The 22,942-nt window shown below is 31.5% G+C and overlaps 1 protein-coding gene across 1 annotated transcript; it reads left to right on the top strand.

The window, feature by feature from the left end:
* Window positions 1-17,631: 17,631 nt before the first annotated feature.
* LOC107454476 (uncharacterized) lies at window positions 17,632-21,719 on the top strand. The gene is made up of 2 exons (XM_043045245.2): window positions 17,632-18,400; window positions 20,172-21,719. The coding sequence occupies exons 1-2, from the start codon at window positions 17,762-17,764 to the stop codon at window positions 21,642-21,644; spliced, it is 2,112 nt and encodes a 703-aa protein (XP_042901179.1). The 5' UTR covers window positions 17,632-17,761; the 3' UTR covers window positions 21,645-21,719.
* The last annotated feature ends 1,223 nt before the right edge of the window (window positions 21,720-22,942 follow it).

The raw sequence follows: 22,942 nt of genomic DNA, 5'->3' as shown, positions 1-22,942 counted from the left end.
ATGCTATTTGGATAGCAAGTTATCACGAACATTTTTCATTGCTTGCTCAGAAATCAGTCTAAATGTCTTATAATAAAATTTTTTTTCCTTCTAAATATTACACCTTTATTTGTATTCAGCCAGTATACATTAAAACGGTCTTGAATTAATCACTCAAACATATAATTACTTTATATGCTCATGTTTTGAAGACTCCTCTTATATTTCTTTATTATTCATTTTTATATCATTCTTGAATATTGAATTTTACTCTTCTTTTTCCCCAGTGTAATCTGTATTAGACAATACATCAAGCTATTTATTCACATCTAGGTTGGGTTATTAATTGAGTGGTTATTTGGGTCATTGTTATCGAATGTGTACGATTATAATATACGAGGAATTAAAAAAAAAAGTATCTTATGCTGTTAAAAAATCGTTTTAACATCGCAAGTTATTTAATTCAACATGTGGATGCGTTATGGCGCTTCAAGGTGTAATTTATTCAAGCACAAAACATAACTATGGCAGACATTTTCTTTCAAACTAAATATTAAATTGAGTAAAAATACTATCTGAATAGATAACTCTAAGTGAGAACATAAAAAATCAAAACAAAATGTATAATCAAACCTTTGCAATTTGACATAATGTATGTAAACTTTTTTTTAATTATTTATTTTTTTGTTATGTGTAAGCTTCCAGACATCAATGTTAATAGCCGATTAATTTTTTGGAATGATAGTTGTAAAAAAGCACAATTATGGCCTGAAGTTCTTGAGGGATGGAAAATTGAAGAAATAAGGAAAGGAATACTGTAGTCACTGTTCAATGCCATCACAGTTTATATGTTATCAATTGCTTATTGTTATCACTTATTTCGTCTTTTCTCTACTCATTTGTATGTTATCCTTCTCTGTGATTATTACATCGATTAATGGTATCAATGTTTCTATTTATTTTTTTTTTCCAAAAATCATCTCGACTACCTGAGAAATATTCACTGTTCAAGAAAGTGATGCTCCTGTCAACGAACCATTTATAAGAGATGATTGTGCTCTGGAAAAAAAATCCGGGTTTCCGGATTTTTTTGCTAATTGCAAACCAAGGTCCTGAAGTTTCAAGAAATCATCTATTACATTTATTTTTTAAAAATTCTTGTATATTTTTAGAAATATTAGAGCTAGAATTTATACTTGGCATATTTTTCATTTGTAAATATTTTTCTGGTAGAATAATAAATGTGATTAGAGATAAAAGTAAACTTATACATAAATATTCATTTAAATTATGCTGTATATAAATTATTTAGAATTTCATGTTTTGAAAATATCAATGACTTAAATTTATAAAGACATTGATATTTTGAAATGCATCATTAATGATTTTATTCAAGAAATTTTCATGATTTTTGAGTTGGGCTCACAATTACCCCTGATTTATGCAATGAATTTAAAATTGATGATTTTTTTTAATTATGTACAATTTTTATATTTCCAAGGAAATATGCAGTGTATAAATAGTACTGCATGAGTTAGCTTTTTTTCTTACATTTTATTTTCAAATTCAATATTTGTGGCTTAAATAGATAAATTCATCTAATTATGTGATTGGTTTATTGTTATCATCCGGTTAATGTTAGCAGAAGTGTCCCTAAGCGATCACATTAAGCTTAGACTACTATCAGGGATAATGTAAATGAAATAAATATATGTGCAGACACTTTTTGGATTACAAATTATATTGTAGTAAAAATTGCTAACTTTGGATAGCCAGTAAACTATACAAAATTTAGATTTTTAATTTTTTTTATTAAAAAAATTATGACTGCAGACTTAATTTTAACACATTTTCCTTAAAATCATTTCACTTAGTGTTGTTTCCCTTCTCCAGAACTTTGGTGGAAAAATAATCTTTTTGATTTAAGAAAGATTTTGTCTTACCACGCCACCACTGTTTTTCTGTTAACTCATTTTTTTTTCATTATTAGCAAGAATATTTTATTTTATAGTCGTCGTTGAACAGCCAACGCAATTTTTGGGCTTGTAACTACTAACGTTCAACTTCTTCCTTGATCAAGTATTGGGAGAAATTTGCGTTACACGAAGAGGAAAACCACAAGAACCTACCACGGTTAGCCTGGTGGCAAGGAGACTTTAACTCATGATCCGTCTACTAATGAGGATATTTCACGTCAGCATTGTGGTCGGTGCCAACCATCGCCGGGATACGAACTCGGTTCTCATTGGAAAACGAACGCTTTATCCTATGGGCCATCGCGTCTCCTAAAAATATTNTTTTAAGATTTTTACCTGGAAAAATCAGGGAAATTTGAAATCTGATTTGAGTGGCCACCCTGTTTATTTGCCTAATAAATATTTTTTTGAGAAATGTTTGTGTGTAGGTTGGTTTAATAACATAATTACACGGTAAGTTTTTGTTTTCAGTCTTAACAATTTATTTATTTGAAAAAAATCTATATAAAAAAAATGAATCTTTGAGAAAGAAATATGATTTTCAGAAGCAACCTTTTTATAGTTGAAAGTAAAATATTTTTTCATTATTAGCAAGAATATTCTATTTTATAGTCGTCGTTGAACAGCCAACGCAATTTTTGGGCTTATAACTACTAACGTTCAACTTCTTCCTTGATCAAGTATTGGGAGAAATTTACGTTACACGGAGAGGAAGACTACAAGAACCTACCACGGTTAGCCGGGTGGCAAGGAGACTTTAACCCATGATCCGTCTACCAATGAGGATATTTCACGTCAGCATTGTGGTCGGTGCCAGCCATCGCCGGGATACGAACTCGGTTCTCCTCATTGGAAAACGAACGCTTTATCCTATGGGCCATCGCGTCTCCTAAAAATATTTAAGAAATATTTTCAATTTTCTATTTAAATAGCATTTTATAAATACAAAATATGGCTGATCATTAACTAATAATAAAAAAAACCCAGCAAGGATGATTAAGAATGAACCCGATGATACACCTATGCATCGGATATTTATCCAAACATGTATATAATATTTGTAAGAAACTGATTTCCGATGTTGGCAAAATTTATAACTGGATTGAAAAACAGCAAGAGAACAAAACAAAAACAATTTATTCGACCTTTGATTCTCAACGGGTAGAACAAAATATCGAAGAAATGTCAACTTGTCCTTTCTATTCTACGAGGAAAACGAATTCATGATCTGAAGCTTTCACAAGGAGTTGTTTATGTTTCTGAAGTTTTTTCTTCGTTCACTTCAAAGACTGGAGCTTCTGGTTTTATTAGATTTTAACTTATTCTATTTGAAATATTAGTACTAGTAGAATTTTTGTCAAAAAATAAACAAAGAATTTTAAAATATAAAGAAAATTGAATCGTATCTTACCCAATTTCAAAGTGTTTTTTTTTCTTCATGTATTTAAGAATACTTTATTAAATGTTTGAATTAAATATAATTTGAGAGTGAATTTGTAATCGTTCCTCATTCCATAATTGTCTGAATTTTCGAATTGCACCGTCTTTGAATTTTCGAATTCACTATTAACCTGCACATAATGCATAGTTAATTATTCATTAAAAGTATTAGTAAAAAAAAACGTTCATATGTTTTAATTTTATCATTTAGCGCAAAGGGGAAACTGAATAACTAAACAGTAAATTTGTAGTTATTTATTGCTATATAACTGTAACCGCTTATATATTAAATTAATGAATTGTTTATAAACTTTCGGGGTACAGCAAGATTCGATTTGTTTAGTTCTTAATATAATTTCTGTTTCCCACACAATGGAACAATCGTAAGATTCGGTTTCTAGTAGATTATCGAAGTCAAGCATTACAAAAAGTAATTCTTGACCGTGATGATCACGGTCAGTGTGCGGGTGGGCGACTACTTCGATCAGCCTGCAAAGGGACCGAGGGTACGCAGTATCGGTCTTTGTTAAACTGTTCGACCTTAAAATGCCCAACTTCGCACAGGTCGTCAGGCCTGCCAAAGCGGGAAAGACTTTTCCTCTGTAGAGGATCAAAAGTGTGATGGCAAGTCTTCGGATTATCCTCATAGACGTTTCCCAGACCGTCACCATTGTGCAACTCTAGTGCGACGTAAATAAAGTACTGGTACTACTCAAATAATGTATGACATTATGTTATATTTACTTTTATTATAGATCGCATGTCTAGTTCGTGCTCTGTTGTTAGTTCTAGTATAGTTCTGTTCTAGCTGAAATGTTCCAATTTATAAGTTATTAAGATTAGAACATATTTAGCTTTGCATTTAACTTAACCAAAAATCGTTTGATCTTCTTTCATCTTTCTGAAAATAAAAGTACTGGTAGTATAATTACACAATGATGATTAAGCCAAAGTCATCACCAAGACTATGAAAGGACAGTACAACTAGTAGGTAAAGGAGAATTACTAAACAGTGAAACTCTTATCATTAGTCTTCAAAAAGAAGTTTTTAGAATCTTTTATTTCGATGATAATGATTGTTAATATTATTCTTAAAAAGAAATGATTAAAATATACCAATGAAAAATAAATTTTCGGTTGTTAAATAGCGCTACAGATGTTTTTCATTATGCTCAGTTTAATTATAAGCACCTTATAGTTGCCTTGCAGCAAGTCATGGAATTCATTTTCAAAAATTAGTTTTTTTTCCAACCACAATTTGATTATTTTTTGCACGCTTTAGCCTACTCTTCCGAATAAGAAATATTCAAATTTAAGTCTGCAGGAATAGGATACTTTGGTCAGATTATTTCTTTAGAGCGGATTTGTATTGAACAAAATGATGCGAATTGAAATCTGAAGATAGAGTCTTGCAATAAATTTTAGCTCAATAATGCCCTGTTGTTTGGATATGTAGACATTTATAGCGATAAAGAAAATACCCAAACCCAATACCTTTTTGTTTATCCAATCCAATTTACTCGGCGATCTAAAACTTTGCAGCCCTTGGAATGTTGAGAACGATTTTTCTCTCTCTCTCTAAGTCTAAAGTGATATTTGAAAAGAACACTGGGTTTTTATAACCTTTCTCAATGTCGTTTGCTTAAGTAGTTTACCTTTTTGTTCTTCAATATATATTTTATTTGGAAAAGAACATCGACTTCTGGAATATCTTTTAGAGTTATAATACTCAGAACAGAATATTTTCAAGTGAGTCATTTTTGAATTTCAACAAGACTTAACACCTTGTTTGAAGCTGAATGAAATGTGCGTTAAGATATTCTTGAAAATTGTCTCATGCTCAACCTCTTAAGACACAGGTCTATTACATTGGACAACATTAGGTTAAATTTTCTCTCTTTAAAATAATAATATTTCATCATTTTTGTTGTTGGATTTGAGTCCTTATACTGAGCGACTGTCTATGTAAAAATATTCTTTGATCTAATTACAATAAAATTATTAGACAGTTCAGAAATTCGATTCAAATAATCTTTTGGGCAGTTTTAAGACGTAACAAATATCTTGATTTGAGTCTAGTGGATTTTGTTTTATTACCAAAATGTAAGAAATGCGCTATAAAATATCCTTTAGCAAGCAAAAAGAGTTAAAAATTAAAATTTATCATTATTTTAAGCAATAATTAAAACATTTAATTCAGTTTGATCAATTAATTTTTTTTAACGATATCGCATTTATGAGTTAATTTTTTCTGAACTACATATTTCTAAGTAAAAATCGCATTTTCTGTCATTTTTTAAAGCTTGAAATGTCGAGAAATATGTTTGAAATAAATTCTTCAAAAAAAAAAAAAAAAAANAACAGAATTTTAAATTTTTTAAATTTATTTTATGTTTGATGGTTGTATATATACATCTATCACGAATAAAGGAAATAATAAGCAAATTTATTCCAAACGCTGAATAAACTCCTTTTATTGGTGATTTTATCATGAGTTTTGAAGTATATTAAAAAAAAATTACTGATCGATTAATGCAGTTATATAATCGATTTTCTTATCACTTATCTGGACAATAAGTTTTATCTCGGGGAAAGAGATATTTCTTCAGCCTGTTACTTTCGGTTTTGTTTTGTTATTGAAAGAAATTCTGTTTCTCGAAGGTGAATCGGTTTATTATTTCATTTGAATAAAACTTAAACATTATGGTTTTTGAAAGTTTTTTTTAAAATTTTCTTTAGTGTAGAAATAGAGTGTTATATGGTAAATTCTCGTGATTTTGTTCCTTTGTATAAAAAAGTTCTTCCGAATGAAACTAAAAATTATACAATTATACTTTATTCATTTAACCCTATCAAGACTATTTTCGAATTTTTTTAAAGTTTTTCTTTCGGCAGAACATTGCCTTTTTCTTTCTTTTTTTAACTATTGCTAATATTACCAATAAGTTTTTTTAAAAATCTTGACTCACTCCTTGAAGTTAGATTCTGGGACATATGTTGTTCCACCAGTGATAATTCATCGGGAGCACAATTTAATTCAGGTTGTTTGCAATGAGCACAGATAACTTTAGGACAGAGGTCTACGAATTCCGTTCGCCACCGCATGTTCGTCGTAGCTATAATTGGTTGCGCGCAATTTGTCGTGAGCCAAATTCGTCGCAGCCAAAATTCATATTGAGCACAGTTTATTTCAGGCTATTTTCAATGAGCTCAGATAACTTAACCGTTTGAGAGCGGCGAAGCGCTATCGCGCTTATTTTGTTTTGTACCGAACATACGGAGACGCTGCTGTTGGTTAGTAGTGTTGTACGCATTTCATTCCGCACTATTAGCATTTATATAAGAAAACTCTTCTGCACTCAAACGGTTAAGGACAGCGGTTCACAAATTGTGTTCGCCACGGCACGTTCGTTGCAGCTATAATTGATTGCGCACAATTCATCTTGGGACAATTTGTCGTGAGCACAATTCGTCTCAGCACAATTTATTTAAGACTGACACGAGCTGATATGATACAAGCTGATGATGACTGATACTTCAACAAGTCCAAATAACTTTAGGACAGAGGTCTACGAACTCCGTTCGCCATGGCACGATCGTTGTAGCTATGATTGATTGCGCACAATTTGTCGTGAGCACAATTCGTCGCAACGACAATTCATCGCAAGCACAGTTATTTTCAGGCTGTTTTCAATGAGCTCAAATAACTTAAGGGCAGCTGTCCACAAATTGCGTTCACCGCAGCACGCTTGCTGTAGCTATAATTCGTCGCGCACAATTTGTCGTGGGACAATAAGTTGTTAGCATAATTCATCCTGTTCACAATCTATTTCCGGTTGTTTTCAATGAGCCCAAATAACTTTAGGACAGATGGAATACCGTTTGCCACGGAATCTAAAAAGTCGTTACTGGTATCCAAAAATATTTTTTAGTAAAATTCAACATAACAAAAAGCTATTTATTCTAAGTATTATTTCATAAGATGCTGGTTCTTAAAAACTGGTGTTGCTTTTGAAATTTTACATTTTCTTAGACTTCTATTTTAAGTTAATTAGAAAATATGTCTGAACTATCTAATTGCCCATCGATTTAATTATTTTTGATTAGGCTTAATCTTAATCAGTCACTATATTTCTCCATTCAAAGCGTCTCCATAATATAAGGTTCTAAGTAAATTCTGTCAGCGAGAGTAAATCTTTGCTAATTTTTTTAATCTGCCTCAAAGCACACTGACTAACTGTTATCGCTTGAAAAATATCAGTTTGAATAGAATATTCCGAAGACTTTTTCAATTAGCTTGGTACATTGCAAAAGAAAAAATAACATTTGTGTAAAACCTGTTTTTTTTTCAACTAGAAAATTGCAAATCTATATTTGTATAAATCTAGAATTATAAGACAAAAATACGTAGGACTTTTTTTTATTTCTAAGGGATGCATTTGTCCTAAAATTCTGTCTATGATAAATTATCCCAGAAAACTGGGGTATAAATAAATACATATCTGAAAAAATAATTAAGAAAATGTAAAATAAATAATACATGCTATTCTACATTTTAGACTATTTGCAGTTGTATAATAAAACATCAACTAGAAAAATAAATAACATTTAATAATATTAAAATGTTGCTGATCAATTATTAACCATGAAAAAAAGTTATCGATTGAACTTTTATGCATGATTTTTTCTTCTTTTTTGAAGGGAATAAATTTTTTGCCTTCACATATTTTCAAAATAACTAGATTAAGATTTAAAAAAAAAATAATAAAAACTATTGCAAAAAGAAACAATTTATTTTTCGACTTTCAATTCTCGACGGAGAGAGCAAAATACAGAAGAAATGTCAACTTGTCCTTTTTATTTCGTTAAAAAATAATAAAATAAAAAATTAAATGAATAAAAAAAAAGAATTCATGATCTGATCCTTTTTCTAGGAATTGCTTGCTTTTTTAAACTTGTTCGTTTTTTCTTTGAATTTAATTAGCAGGACTTCAGAGGTTGCTTTGGTTCTTACTTATTACAGTAACTGTAGTGATAGAAGATTAGAATTTCTATCAAAAAATATCAATAATATGTAAAATATAACGAAAAAGGTACTTATTGGTCTTAGGGACCATGAAGTCCAAAAATAATACTAATTTCTGGTTTGCATAGGTCAGTGATTGGCGAACTATGAACACGTTCTCAGGTATTCTTTGGCCAAGGGGCAGTGTTTCCCAAACTTATGACTTTTGTGTACCCTTTCCAAACTTTTCGTAACGCTGTATACCACTAATAAAAAAAAATCAATGTATTTTTTACTAAAAAAATTGCACAAAAGTTACAAATCACAACTGGTTGTTGACATCACTAATTATTAACTGTTAACTCTGGAAAAAATAGCCAATAGAAAAATACGTTATCGTAAATTTTCATGGCTAGCTTTGATTTTGAATAAAATTTTTTTAAAGTTTCGTTTGTTGCAAGATATTTCGCATAAGAATGCGTACCCCCGCTAAACTGTTCCCGTACCCCTGGGGGTGCGCGTACCGCGAATTGACAAAACATACCGTAGATTGCAAAGGGTTGGCGAAAATTCCTATTGGCGTTAAAGGAGAGTTCTCGCAAATCGCCAAACAGCTGTGTGCTTATGATTTTGTTTTGTTTTCGGTATCGCATAACATTCAACAAGTTAGATATGGGTGAGACATTTCAATTAAGCGGGTCTTCAGTTGATTCTTCTGCATCAAATAAAATATAAAGCGTATTTTTTTGTTATAGCGCCGACATAATCGTTTGTATCTGTTGACTAAATTGTGTTTATTAGCGTTTTTTAAAAGGTCGTAATAGAACTAAGATAGAAAAATTACACATTATTACATATTCTATAGTTTCATAACTTTCATTAAATGTATTTCGAGTANTGTTCATGATTACCACCGTGCCCATCATCTTCACATCTGTTTCAACATTCTCCTGTAATTATTATACTTGCTTACTGGGCACTGTTGCAGCGTCACACAACCCCCTCATTCACTTGTAAAATCTTGCTGTAATGACCATCTTTGTCTCAGTTCATAATTCCCATTGTATTTACCATCTTTAGATTTGTTCCAACCAACCACTGTATTTATTATCATTGCAATTAGACGGACTTTATGCCAATCAGACATTACCTTATGGAACATCGCAAAATTACCTTATGTCTGTTGAACTGATCATCTTTACTTCTGTTCATGCTTTCCACTGTAATCATCATCATCGCATATGTCTCAACTTATTAGTGTAATTGCTATAATTGCTCACTGAGCAGTGTGTTTGCTTCGTACAACCCCTTCACTCACCTGTAAAAACCATATTTTGTCTATTGTACTGATCATCTTTACTTCTGTTCATAGTTGCCATTATATTTATCATCTTTCACTTGTAAAAACTACACTATGTTTGTTCAATGGATCATCTGCCTCCCCGGATGCCTCCCACAGGAGGCGGGACGGGGTTAAGCCAAGCTTGTTTTCGTTGTGTTTTTCATCCTTCATTATACACCCCAAAACTAATTTAAAATTTAAACAAAATGAGTCATTTTACTCTTTTTTAGTCATAAGAGTACGTGACTGCTGAAAATCATAATTCCTCTGAGACATTTTACTCCTTTTTAATCATAAGACTACGTGACTGCTAAAGATCACAATTCCTCTGCTTAATTAAATTAGAAATTACTAAACTAGATGACTCGATGAAAAAAACAACCTTCAACTTAGACAAAGAAATAACTGAAAAAAGTACAACGACAGTAACTTTTTTCAATATATAGAGTTAACAGCAATTTTATTGTTATTCTTTCTTTTTCTCGCTTAGCATGAACCTTCTTCCTCAAAAAAGAAACATATTTGAATATAAATTTGTAGGAATAATATGGATACTTTGATCAGATTATTTCTTTAAAGTGGTATCGTAACAATCACTTTCTCTGAAGGAATCGTGACCAATTGAAATCTGAAGAGACCAAGAATTACAATAAATTGTAGCTCAATATTCCTCTGTTCACAGCATAAGTTGACAACTATGGCTATAGAGAAAAAAACACACCAATGCCTTTTCTGTTATCCAATCCAATTTTCTCGGAGATCAAGAACTTTTGCATCCTCTGGAATGTTGAGAGTTATTTTGCTCTCTAAGTTTAAAGTGATATTTGAAAAGAGCATTGGGTCTTGACGTTTTCTCAATGACGTTTGCCTAAGTAGTTAACTTTTTTTTCTGTTCAATATATTTTTTAACTTAAAGAGATTTTTATTTTAACGAAGTAGTTTCAAACATTTATTTGGAATTTAAATAAATTTTCGCCAATACAAGAATGGAATAATATATGTTGCAGTTTTTCTTCCTTTCTTTATTTTTTTATTTAAAAGAAAAGAAAAGCACTAGGAGACTTCGACCCCTGTTCGCTCCGCTCGCCAACCCCCGTGGTTGGTACTCATTCCCGCCTTTAAATAGGATAAAAGCTAATTTTATTTATAAAATATACAGTGAAACCTTCAAGAAAGATCGCGTGGCGAGCGACCTCCTCTATTTACGACCACTTTTGGCAGGCAAGGAATTTTTTCTTGGACTTCACATTGAAGAAAAAATTTAGGAAAGACCATCAAAACCTCCGCACCAAAAGCGAAAAAGGTCAAGTAAGGAAACACGAAAAAATATCAGAACAAAAATTATTAACTAAAGAAATAAATAGTTTCAAATGTATTCAAAATATTTGTGAGTGACTCTTATTTAGAGAGCTCTTTTTAATGATCTCTGAAAGAGATCGATAACCTCATGTTGCAGTTAAAAGTGCGCTAAAGACGATGACTTATTTTTAGGGTTGAAAGTTGAATTAGAAAAAAAAAATTATTTTAGAAAAAACTAAGCATCTCAAACAAACAAATCTCTTCTCATTTTTTAAAGCAAAAAATCTTTTATGATATAAAAATAAATGTGAACTTAATAAAAAAAAACAATATTTATTTATTTAAAATAGTTCTATGATTCATAATTGGTAAATTTGTTCTTTACTCAGTAAATTGTAGTACTTGGGGTCATTTTTATTGGCGCTAAATTTTATTCAACGATCCGGTTTTCATGACGCCAACACTTTCTGCACCAAGAAAACGACACAGAGTAAAATAAAATCGCTTGCGAAAAATCAAGTACCTTCGACGTCATTTTGAAGTCAATTTTTAATAATCAATTGGGTATAATATAAAAAAAACACAACTACTTCGATTTAGTAGGAACAACATATGACGCAATGCTAAACGAATGGAATTTAGTTGTTCTTTATTTAGTTATTGTTATTAGTAGTTGTTGTTATTTGTTTTAGTTGTTGTTGTTTATTTAGTTGTATTTAGTTTCAATAACTTTTCTTTATAATGCAATAAAATCTGGCGAGCAGCTATTTAAACGATCGAACACTTCGTTTGTTTATTTGTGGCTTGAAGTTAGGCTCGCAGAAAATGCCGTTCATGGGTTAAATTTAGTAGGAACAACACAACCTGTGACGTAGGCTATATTATACCCGATTGTGAAATTTTTTTTAATAGTCAATTGTGAATTTTATTCAACGATCCGGTTTTCATGACGCCAACACTTTCTGCACCAAGAAAACGACACAGAGTGAAATTAAAATCGCTTGCGAAAAATCAAGTACCTTCGACGTCATTTTGAAGTCAATGGCGGCAATTCTTAAGAACGACCAACCTCCATTAATGACATATTAACTGTGAAACAAAAAGTCGCTCCAGAGAGGTAGGTTTCACTGTATTTAATTATTATAATTTAATGTGGGCGCAATTTACTAATATGTTAATCGCAACTAAATGAAAGGATACCTTGATTTGAAAAATAATCAACTGCAATTGAAAAGAAAAATTTAGTAATAAGGAGTCATCAATATAATAAGGAGTAATAAATGAGATAACAATACAATGAAATAAGATTTACAATAAGGAGTAATAAATGAGAAGTAATTTTTATTAGCAACATGTAATGATAATCTTATTTCATATAACAGTGTTTGCAATGGAAATATCATGCATCTCTTCAATCTCTATATATTTAAAAATTTCGATATAAATGTTAAGATTTATATCTGGAAATGCCTAATCTTTACATTGTTTTTTTAATTTACTTTTAATATTAAGTCAAACACGGGCTTATAAAATGAAAATCTCGAGAAAGATGAATTTTTCTACAGCAAATGGATAAATAACAGGGATGTAATGAATAGTGATTTGGATGAATAATGAATATTTGGCAATCGAATAGCAACACTTTTTTTAAATTTTTTTTTTGTGAATAAATAATCAGGAACAAGTATGTGTATAATGTATAATGAGGAACATGTATAATGAGGAAACTTGGGTGGGGGTTTAACCTATGGTTTAACACTCTCATTGCTAGCCGAGTGTAAGTGGTTATACTCTATTTATCATTGAAAATTGGTAATCTTTCAAGATAAAATCAAAATTAAATTTTTCTTTTTTGGCAACTATTTTAGTTTTTAAATTTTACAATAAGTTTATTTTAATAAACAATATACTATTCTCATGAGAAAAAATAATTTTTTTGCAAAAGTAATTAGATGATAATTTGCATCTAGTTACTGCTGCTTTATTGGTTTAATCTGCTTTATTGGGGCAAACTGCAGGGAAGAATTTCGTCGTATGATACAGCGTGATCCCGCAACAAACGTGTCTATCTGTATTTAACGTTTTTCTTCTTCTTTTTTTTATGATTGTATAATCTTTCTTGTTGCTTATATTATCTAGACTTAATATAATTCTAATTAGTTATGCGACGTATACAATGGAAATAGTGACGTAATTTTCAGGATCAAAGGGAATCTATATTTTTCTTTTATGTAGAAAAAAAACATCATTCGCCAATATTTTCGCCAAAACACAATTTGTTTGCCTTATCTTCGATTTTATCGCGTTAGGCGAGGATGCGAATGCTTAGCTCAGGCTCTGAATAAGTTAAGCAAACAATCAAACAACAATAAAAACTTAGCTATATTATTGATATAGGCCGGGATAGCCTGGTTGGTAGGGCTGTGGGCCAATGTTCAAGAGTTCGTGGGTTCGATCCCCGCGGCCGAAGACTCCCCGTGTAGTATAAATGGTGACTGATGTACGTTAAATCTGTTGAGTCGCAAAGTACTCCATGTTCCTATAGCAAATTAATACCTCTGGGGGTACTGGTACAGGAGTTTCCTTGTCTTCTGTATTGGTTGAAAATTACAAGACTAAGGAGTTGAACATTAGTAGTCGTAAACCCAAACTTGGGCCGGCTGTTCAACAACGGATATATATATTATTGGTATGGGGTAAAGGAGAAAAAAACTATAATAGTTGTTTGTAGAGTCGCGGTGGCTCTGGAGATAGAGCGTTCGCCTCCCAATGAGGTAAATCGTGTTCGAATTCCTTCGTTGGCTGGTCAATACGAATTTCGCACATGGCTCGCACCGACTACAGTGCTGACGTAAAAATATCCTCAGTGGTACTGGATTATGGCTCATGGGTTCCGTCAAACTAACTGTTTGAGATTTTTGTGGTTTTCCTCTCCTTAGACCTCCAATGCGGGTTAGTTTTGTCAAAAAGTCCTCCAGGAAGGCAAAATTTCACTTAATACTTAATCTAGGAGTTCTCTTGTTTGAATCTTGTTGAAAATTACAACATTGTAAATCATAAACTCAAAATTGGTTCGGCAGTTTAACGATATAAAATAAAATGGCTGTTATAAAATGAAATAGTTGTTCATAAGAAATATTTAAAATTAAAAACCTTACTAACAGCTTAAATAAATTAAGTATTAAAGATGAAAAAAGAGAAATAGGAAAAAAAAAACCCATCTAAATCCTCAAAACAAACCTTTAATGCTAAAAATCATTATATAATATTTTCTGGAAAAAGTATCCTTTAAACAACGTTTAAAAAAATCGTCTATGAGGCATTTAAAAATTCCGAGCTATCATAAAAATAAAAGATTATATAGAATAGCGAACTAAAAAAATAAATAAAAGTCGATTTTAATTTTCCAAAGGAAATTTTTTAGCTGAACATCTCAGTTTTTCGATTACCTTATTTTTGAAGTCTAATAGAAACCCTCTTTATTGCCGCGTCATGACAAAAACTAAAAAACTTCAATAAAAAGAAAAGTTTATTTATTTATTTTCTTTTTAAAAAGAAAAAGTTAGATAGAAACCAAAACAAAAAACCGTTCTAAATTTTTAAAAGAAAAATTGAATGCTAAAAATCTCAATTTAATTTTTTCAGGTTGCCTTATTTTTAGAAAAAAAGTTACGATAAAAGAATAAAGTTTAATAGAAACGCTCTTTTAAAAAATGCTGTGCCATAATAAAAAGAAAGGTTAATAAAAAAAAATGTGTTAAATTCCTAAAACATAACTTAATGTAGAAAATCGCAATTTTCCATGTTACTAGTTATTTATATTACCGTACGGGAAAAAAGGGAAAGTAAAAGAATGAAGTCTAAAAGAAAAAAAAAATGCCACACTAAAAAAAAAAAAAAAAAAAAAAAAAAAAAAAAAAAAAAAAAAAAAAAAAAAAAAAAAAAAANAAAAAAAAAAAAAAAAAAAAAAAAAAAAAAAAAAAAAAAAAAAAAAAACCCGACGAAATTGACTTGCTCGAATATAATTTAAAAATCTCAGCAGTACATAACTCGTGGTTCAGCATAAAGTAAACTAGCATCAATTCTTCGAATTTTGCTTTTTTCTTCGTCTTCCAGAACACAAATTTGCAAGCGATGTGCAATTTTTAGAACCTAGCAAATGAGTGCAGAAACTATTTCTAATAACGAATAGTAAAAAATATGATTGTAGAATATTCTTTATTAAATCTATTAAAATTAAAAGAAAAAATGTCTAAATATGATTCTTTTGAAAAAGACTTAACCGACAATACGGCCAACCGCAGCAAAAGGGCTGACTAGTGGACAAACACCGAATAGTTTCCGAATGTTCGTTACATCGCCAATAAAAAATAATTATTATTTTGGAACAAAATTTTTTAAAAAAAGCACTTGCAATAACTTTCGAACGAATTAGAAAATACTTTTATACATAATATAAAAATACTTTTTTGCAAAACACTTTGCCTAACATACGACCAACCGCATATTCAGCAAAAGGAAAGACTAGTGGACAAGTACCGAATAGTGACCGAATATTCATTACATCCCCAATAAATAATTATTATTATTAAATAATAATTGTTATTAATTATATATATGTAATTATTATATTATAATAAATCCACCTTTTGTTTCAGGAAAAAAATTTGTTTTATGCTTTTAAGCAAGATAAGAGCAAACAGTATTTTACAGAAAATGTTTTCGCAGACGAAACAATTCCTTCTTTTCTAAATGTTAGAGTTATTAAAGAAAACAAATTAGTTTATAATAATTATACACACAAAAGGAAGAAGACCGAATTAAAGATTTCGATTTTACGTGATAAAAAGACATTTAAAATATTTTTCAAGAAAAACTCCAGAAATTAAAAACATGGGGAAACTAAGAAAATTTAAACTAAATATAGCGTGTTTCGCATCAAAAGTTTACAGGCCGTAGTTTGCTAATGAAGCTTATTACAGATCCATAAAAAAGCAACGCAAAATTAAATGAAAAAGCTCTTTGTGATTTTCAGGAATTTCTTTCGCTGCACTTCTACAATTTTTTTTATTTACTTTTTATTGCTACACTTAAGGGGACAGTGGACGTTGGAATATGATGAAAATGGCAAAAATATCGATTTTGAGATTTTTAGAGAAATTCCATATTTGCTTCATTATCTTTCAAATAAAAAAAAATTATTGATTTACGATAATTTTTTACGAAGTTATTGACAATTTTCGAAACCGAAACCAATATTTGAGCTTGAAGGTTGAACGCTTCTAAAGCGAAACTAACTTTTCATCCAACCATCTGTTGGAATTGTCTGTTATATCCGCCATTACTGAATTTAATGTTGGNCGTAAAATATCCTCAGTGGTAGACGGATCATGGGTCCCCTTGTCATCAGGTAAACCATGAGAGATTTTCGTGGTTTCCCTCTGAATGTAAAGCAAATGCGGGTTAGTTCCATCAAAAAGTCTTCCACGAAGGCAAATTTCCCCCAATACTTGATCCAGGTATTCCCTTCTCTTCTGGATTGGGATCAAAATTAGAAGGCTATGGAGTTGAACCTTAGTAGTTGTAAATCTAAAATTGGAACCGGCTGTTCAATGACGGTTATATTATAAAATAAAAAAATTATTGCCGCGATGGCTCAGGGGATAGAGCGTTTGCCTTCCAATATGGTGAACCGGGTTCGAATCTCAGCGACAGCTGGTCTATGCAAATTCCGCACTCAGTTTGCACCTACCACAGTGTTGAAGTAAAATATTCTCAGTGGTAGACGGATCATGGGTTGGAGTCCCCTTGCCGTCAGTCTAACCGTGGAGGTTTTCATGGTTTTCCTCTCCATGTAACGCAAACGAGTTTTAGTTCCATCAAAAAGTCCTCTACGAAGGTAAATTTCTCCCTATACTTGATCCAGGAGCTCCCTTGTCTTCCGGATTGGGTTCAAAATTACAGGGCTACGGAGTTTAAAATTAGTTCTCTTAGCCCGAATTTGGTCGGTTGTCCAAAGACCGTTACATTTAAAAAAAAAAAATGAGATTCTGAGTTGTTTTTTTTGTGTTTAAAGCTCAAGCAGTAGACGTAGATAAAATGAGAAACTCACTGCGATCTGAAAATAGCAATTAAAGAATTTTCTGCAAGCATTTCATTACAACTCTTATAGCTTGTTTTTATCATTTTACGCCACCTTTTTTCGGCGAAATTTAATGTTACTGAACTGATTGAAAGTGTTATATTTTTTTAAATAGGTTTGCATCGGGCTAGAGTATATTTCATTTTATGGACCAAAACACTATCGTAATTTTATTTTAAGAAAAAAAAATCAATCCTTTAATAAACTACATAATTGAAACTTTAAAAACGAGCCTTTCCATTATTAATCTTTCACACGTTTGTAACAGAACATTAAAAATAATCAGTATAATTTATTCGCATAGTAATGTATATTTGTTTTACACTTATCTAATCAAATTCGCTGTCGTTGCTTATCGGTCAAATTTATATTTACTTTTTTTTTAATCAGGATATAAAATATCACGTGCTTCGACTGAAAAGATGTATTACTGTTTCAAAATAATAAAAAATCTCGTTTTTTTATACATGATTTCGCTTGCTTCTCTTCTTTTTTCTAGTTGGTCTAGATACCTTTTCTAAGTTGTTCTTTTTTAATTGTAGAAACAGAATGTGAAAGTTGACAAATAACATTAAGCCATGCTCAGTCCTCGTGATTACGTAGTTTTATACCAAAATGTTCGTTCGAAAGAAGCTAAAAATTATTATGTATCACCTGACGCTTTCAAGTTAGCTACGCGGAGCTTGGTAGAAACATACAGGAGAAATGCATCGGCTTGGAATGCGAACACAAGTCGTAATGCTGATTACAACGATGCAGCCCATAGATGTGCATATTTACATAAATATGCTCCCATACACTCTTGTATGGTTCAAGATATGCTATGCAGAGCTTTTGAAGAGGGTAGTGACATTTTCAAGAAAACGTTTTTGGATAATGTGTCCTGCATAAATATTTGTAGCCTTGGGGGAGGACCAGGAGTTGATGCTATAGGAGTAATGTCTGCTCTGTGCAAAAAATTCGGAGTGCTACAATGTTCTGTTCAAGTTGTAGATTCTATGATTGGATGGAAAAGTTTGTTTGATTCCGTCTTAGAGGAATATGGAGATGTCTCAATAAATTTCGATCCGGATTACTTTCAGCACTCTTTTATTGCTGCAAACTTGCTAGGAGAAATGAAGACTTCTGCTGCAGAGGCTATAAGGTCAGCTAATTTGATTACTATGATCAAATTTTTGTCTGGTTCTACTTGTAAGAATACTGAACAGATGGTTAGGGTAAGTCATAAGTTATGCAATTTTATATTAAGTCCATCGATAGCTTTCGATGAAATAAAATACTACCAGCGAACTCAAAATCTTAATTAAGAAACTTTCCGCAAGAAATTTATTTACTCTTGTAACCAGTTTCAACATTTTCATCGCTAACTAATTTTGACGAAATTTTTTCGAAAAACACTTTTAAAAGTATTTTAATTAAAAAGAAAAAAACTACATTGATTATAATACATATCAGCATATTTTTCTTTAAAATTAGCAGTTTTATGAAAATATAAACCGAGTAACTGATTTATTTTGTTTTCTTTTATCCATAACTTTCTTTGTTTATAGAAAAGCTCTCTTAGAAATATTTCAATGAAACGTTAAATATTTTTTATAAGTATCGCTTTTTGTTTCTTCTACACTTTCTTGCTTTCTTCTACACTTTCTTGCTTTCTTATTGCGTGACTCATTTTACAATATTTAATAGGATCAAAATAAAGAGAATTGCTACAATATATTTTATCACTGAAAATAGTAGAATCGAATTACACACTTGATGTTACTAAACAATGTACATAGGGGATGAAGGCTAGATTCTATAGACATAATGTAAACCGGTCCCCCTTAACCTGCGTGCGGTACCTGTGTATTAAAAAAGCAACATTTAGAGGTTCATTAGTAGAGGTTTTTGAAACAGGTTTACACCTTCTTCCCTTTTATCTTCTTCTTCTCTTCTCGTCTATTCGTTTAAGGACAAAAAATATTGACTATTGTATTGCAAACAGTAAATCGAAACCATCTTTTATATTACTAATGAATAGGGAAAAAAATCGTGGAGTTAGTATTATAATTTGATAATTATACTTTTTGATTTGAGCTAAGCCTTTTTTTTATAATAAGGTTATCTTGTTATACCTTTTATATCTTTGAGTTGGGTTTCGAGTTATAGATTTGAAAGAAAAGTTAGGCAAACCTTTTCACATGTATTCAATGTATAAGAATACTTACCAGCTTTTAGTTTTTTAACACCAGTATTTGTTATCTCATAGTTCTGACAGCTTTTAACTAGATAATTCTATTCGTAAAGGTGTTTACAATATACGTAAAGGTGTTTACAAAAATATTTTTCTTATTTAAATTTCTTTCACAACTCCTCTTCCTCTATGAAGTATAACATGAGTCTTAGAGATGTAACTGTGTAAAGTACAATTGTTAATTAAAAAGACGCGGAACAAAATTAAAAGTTTAAGTTATAGGTTGATAGGTATTTTATTTACGTCGTACTAGAGCTATTGACCGAAAACATCCCTGAAGATAATCCGAAGACATGCCATCGCAATTTTGATCCTCTGAAGAGGAGTTGGATCCACTGCTTTGGAAGCCAGACGACCTGCGTGTGAAGTCGAGCAGTCTACGATAGAACAGGTCAACGAAGGCCGATACCACGCACTATTGGTCCCTTCGCAGGTCGATCAAATTGGTCACCCACCCGCTTACTGACCTCAGTCAGTGATGCTTGACTTTGGTGTTCAACTGGGATCCACGTCTTAACGATCAGTCCACAAGTTTAGGTTGTAAAAAAATGCGTAAAATATTTAGGTTTACGGTGCATGTAACAAACAAGGACAAACCTGGTGGCCAAGAAAGTCCAAGAGGTAGATAAGGTCCTTTTCTAAGCATTCTCTTTGACTTTTTAATTGTTGTAGAGGAATTTATTTATCTTCCGAAATATTTGTTATATGTTGTACAAATCCAATTAATAATTAATATTTTTGTATTATTTTAGAGAATTTTCAAGTTAATGAATCATGGTGCACTTTTACTCTTAATTGATAATGCAAGTGGGGGATTTGTTGAACTTGTATCACGTATTGGTGAAGAATGTAAACTGCAGCCTGTATTTGGCCCTCTGAAAGAAGTATATTCTAATAAAGTGTTTAGATTGAACAGGTGGGGTTCACGTAGTTGTTCTTCAATTCGAGTTGCTGTATACTTACTCAGAAAATGTGATGGACAGTTTAAAGATAGAAATTTTCGGAATCACCCATTAAATCGATGTAAAGAAAACGAAGACGACGTTTATGATAATTTTGATGAACAATGTGAGTATTGCGGTGATGATCGTTTTAACTGTGACTGTTTTAGCCGTTATGAAGATAACGATTATGATAACTTTGATGACCAATGTGAGTATTGTGGTGATGAGCGTTTGAACTGTGACTGTCTTAGCCGTTATGATGACAACGATTACGATAACTTTGATGAAAGGTGTGAGGGTTGTGGTGAAGACCGTGATAACTGCGACTGTTTTAATTGTTATGAAGACGATGATAACTTTGATGAAAGATGTGCAGGTTGCGGTGAAGATCGTGATAACTGTGACTGTTTTAATTGTTATGAAGACGATGATAACTTTGATGAAAGATGTGCAGGTTGCGGTGAAGATCGTGATAATTGTGACTGTTTTAATTGTTATGAAGACGATAATAACTTTGATGAAAGATGTGCAGGTTGCGGTGAAGACCGTGATAACTGTGGCTGTTTTAATTGTTATGAAGACAATGATAACTTTGATGAAAGATGTGCAGGTTGCGGTGAAGACCGTGATAACTGTGACTGTTTTAATTGTTATGAAGACGATGATAACTTTGATGAAAGATGCGCAGGCTGCGGTGAAGACCGCAGTAACTGTGACTGTTTTACTCGTTATGAAGACGATGATAACTTTGATGAAAGATGTGCAGGTTGCGGTGAAGACCGCAGTAACTGTGACTGTTTTAATTGTTATGAAGACGCTGATAACTTTGATGAAAGATGTGCAGATTGCGGTGAAGACCGTGATAACTGTGACTGTTTTAATTGTCATGAAGACGATGATAACTTTGATGAAAGATGTGCAGGCTGCGGTGAAGACCGCTGTGACTGTGACTGTTTTAATAGTTATAGAGACGATGATAACTTTGATGAAAGATGTGGAGGTTGTGGTGAAGACCGTGATAACTGTGACTGTTTTAATCGTTATGAAGACGATGATAACTTTGATGAAAGATGTGCAGGTTGCGGTGAAGACCGTAATAACTGTGACTGTTTTAATTGTTATGAAGACGATGATAACTTTGATGAAAGATGTGCAGGTTGCGGTGAAGACAGCAGTAACTGTGACTGTTTTAATCGTTATGAAGACGATGAAAACTTTGATGAAAGATGTGAATTTTGCGGTGAAGAACGTTATAATTGTGATTGTTTTAACTGTTATTAAGACAAAGATGATTTTTTCAATGAACATGCGAGAGTTGTGGTGCAGACCGTCGCAACTGTGACGGTTTTAACTTTTCGAGATTAATAAATTTATTCTAAATATTATATTTTTGTTTAATTTTGCAGTTTGATTCGTAAAATAACAAGTACTACAGCTTTTAAAAACGTCTACTAACTGCGCATTCCTTTACCTTTAAAGATGTCATGATCTAACAATTATAAGTTCATCATGAGTAACACACGATTAATATAAAGCGTTGAAAATAAGTTCTTACTAAAACTGTTTATAACTTTTATTCACAAGTTTTGTTCCAAAGTAATAGTTGTATGCACATAGAAAATAATTACTGCTATAACTGAAAACTATTATCTGTACCAGTATTAACTGTTTGAATGAATGCTTATTTGGCCCGTGTATGGTGACTGGTGCACGTTAAATCTGTCGGGGCTACAAAGTCTTTCAAGCTCCCATAATAAATCAATACCTCTGGGGGTACTGAATTGGAGCTTGATTGTTGTCTGGTTTAGGTTGAAATCACGATCTGTGGATTATGATAGGGTCCTCCCTGTGAAACGGGCTGTGTGTGGTTGAAGTTGGATTCTTTGCCATAGATGACTCCACTAAAAAATCAAAAAACACACTTTCTACCTTAACATTCGCGTGATTTCATGCAAGCGTACTGATGGGTAAGTAGCATAATTAACAAAAAGGTTTAAAAGTAAATAAATGTGCTTTAAATGTTAAAAAAAGTCGTTAGGCAACGATAGTTCACCTTTTTTTGTGATAGATTACTTTTTTCTCTACTAATAGATTTTAGATATTTTAAAACGTTTCGCATAAGTTAATAAGCATTCTAAGTGCAAAAAAATATGCTGTATACTTCTTGGATTTGATTGTTATTATTGTCAAAAGTTTTTAATATTTTAACTCAAATTTCTAATTATTTTCGTGCAAAATCCTATAAAATTTAGGTCTAAAAACTTTTCTTATACAGTTCTCAAAATAATAATAAGAATAAAAAAAAAATCACCTTGAATAATTTTTGACCTAATGATTGAACTTTAACATATTAGGACTCAATTTTAAAGGTTCGCGTGCATAATCTTTGCTTTTCAAGTAAAAAACTTATCTAGGAACTTTTTGAAGATTCGATCAGTAGATCAAAAGTTGTGTAGGATTGTCCGTTTTATATTTTTTGCTCAGTGCAAACTGGGATTCTTATTTATTATGCATTTAAATTTTGGGTATAAAAGAGACATATTTTCAAAATATGATTTCTCAGGGACTATTTGACCAAT

This window comes from Parasteatoda tepidariorum, chromosome 5 (genome assembly GCF_043381705.1).
Source record: "Parasteatoda tepidariorum isolate YZ-2023 chromosome 5, CAS_Ptep_4.0, whole genome shotgun sequence".
In the NCBI taxonomy this organism is placed as follows: Eukaryota; Metazoa; Arthropoda; class Arachnida; order Araneae; family Theridiidae; genus Parasteatoda; species Parasteatoda tepidariorum.
The sequence above is the reverse complement of the archived record's forward strand: the minus strand, read 5'-3'. Positions and strand labels throughout refer to the sequence as shown.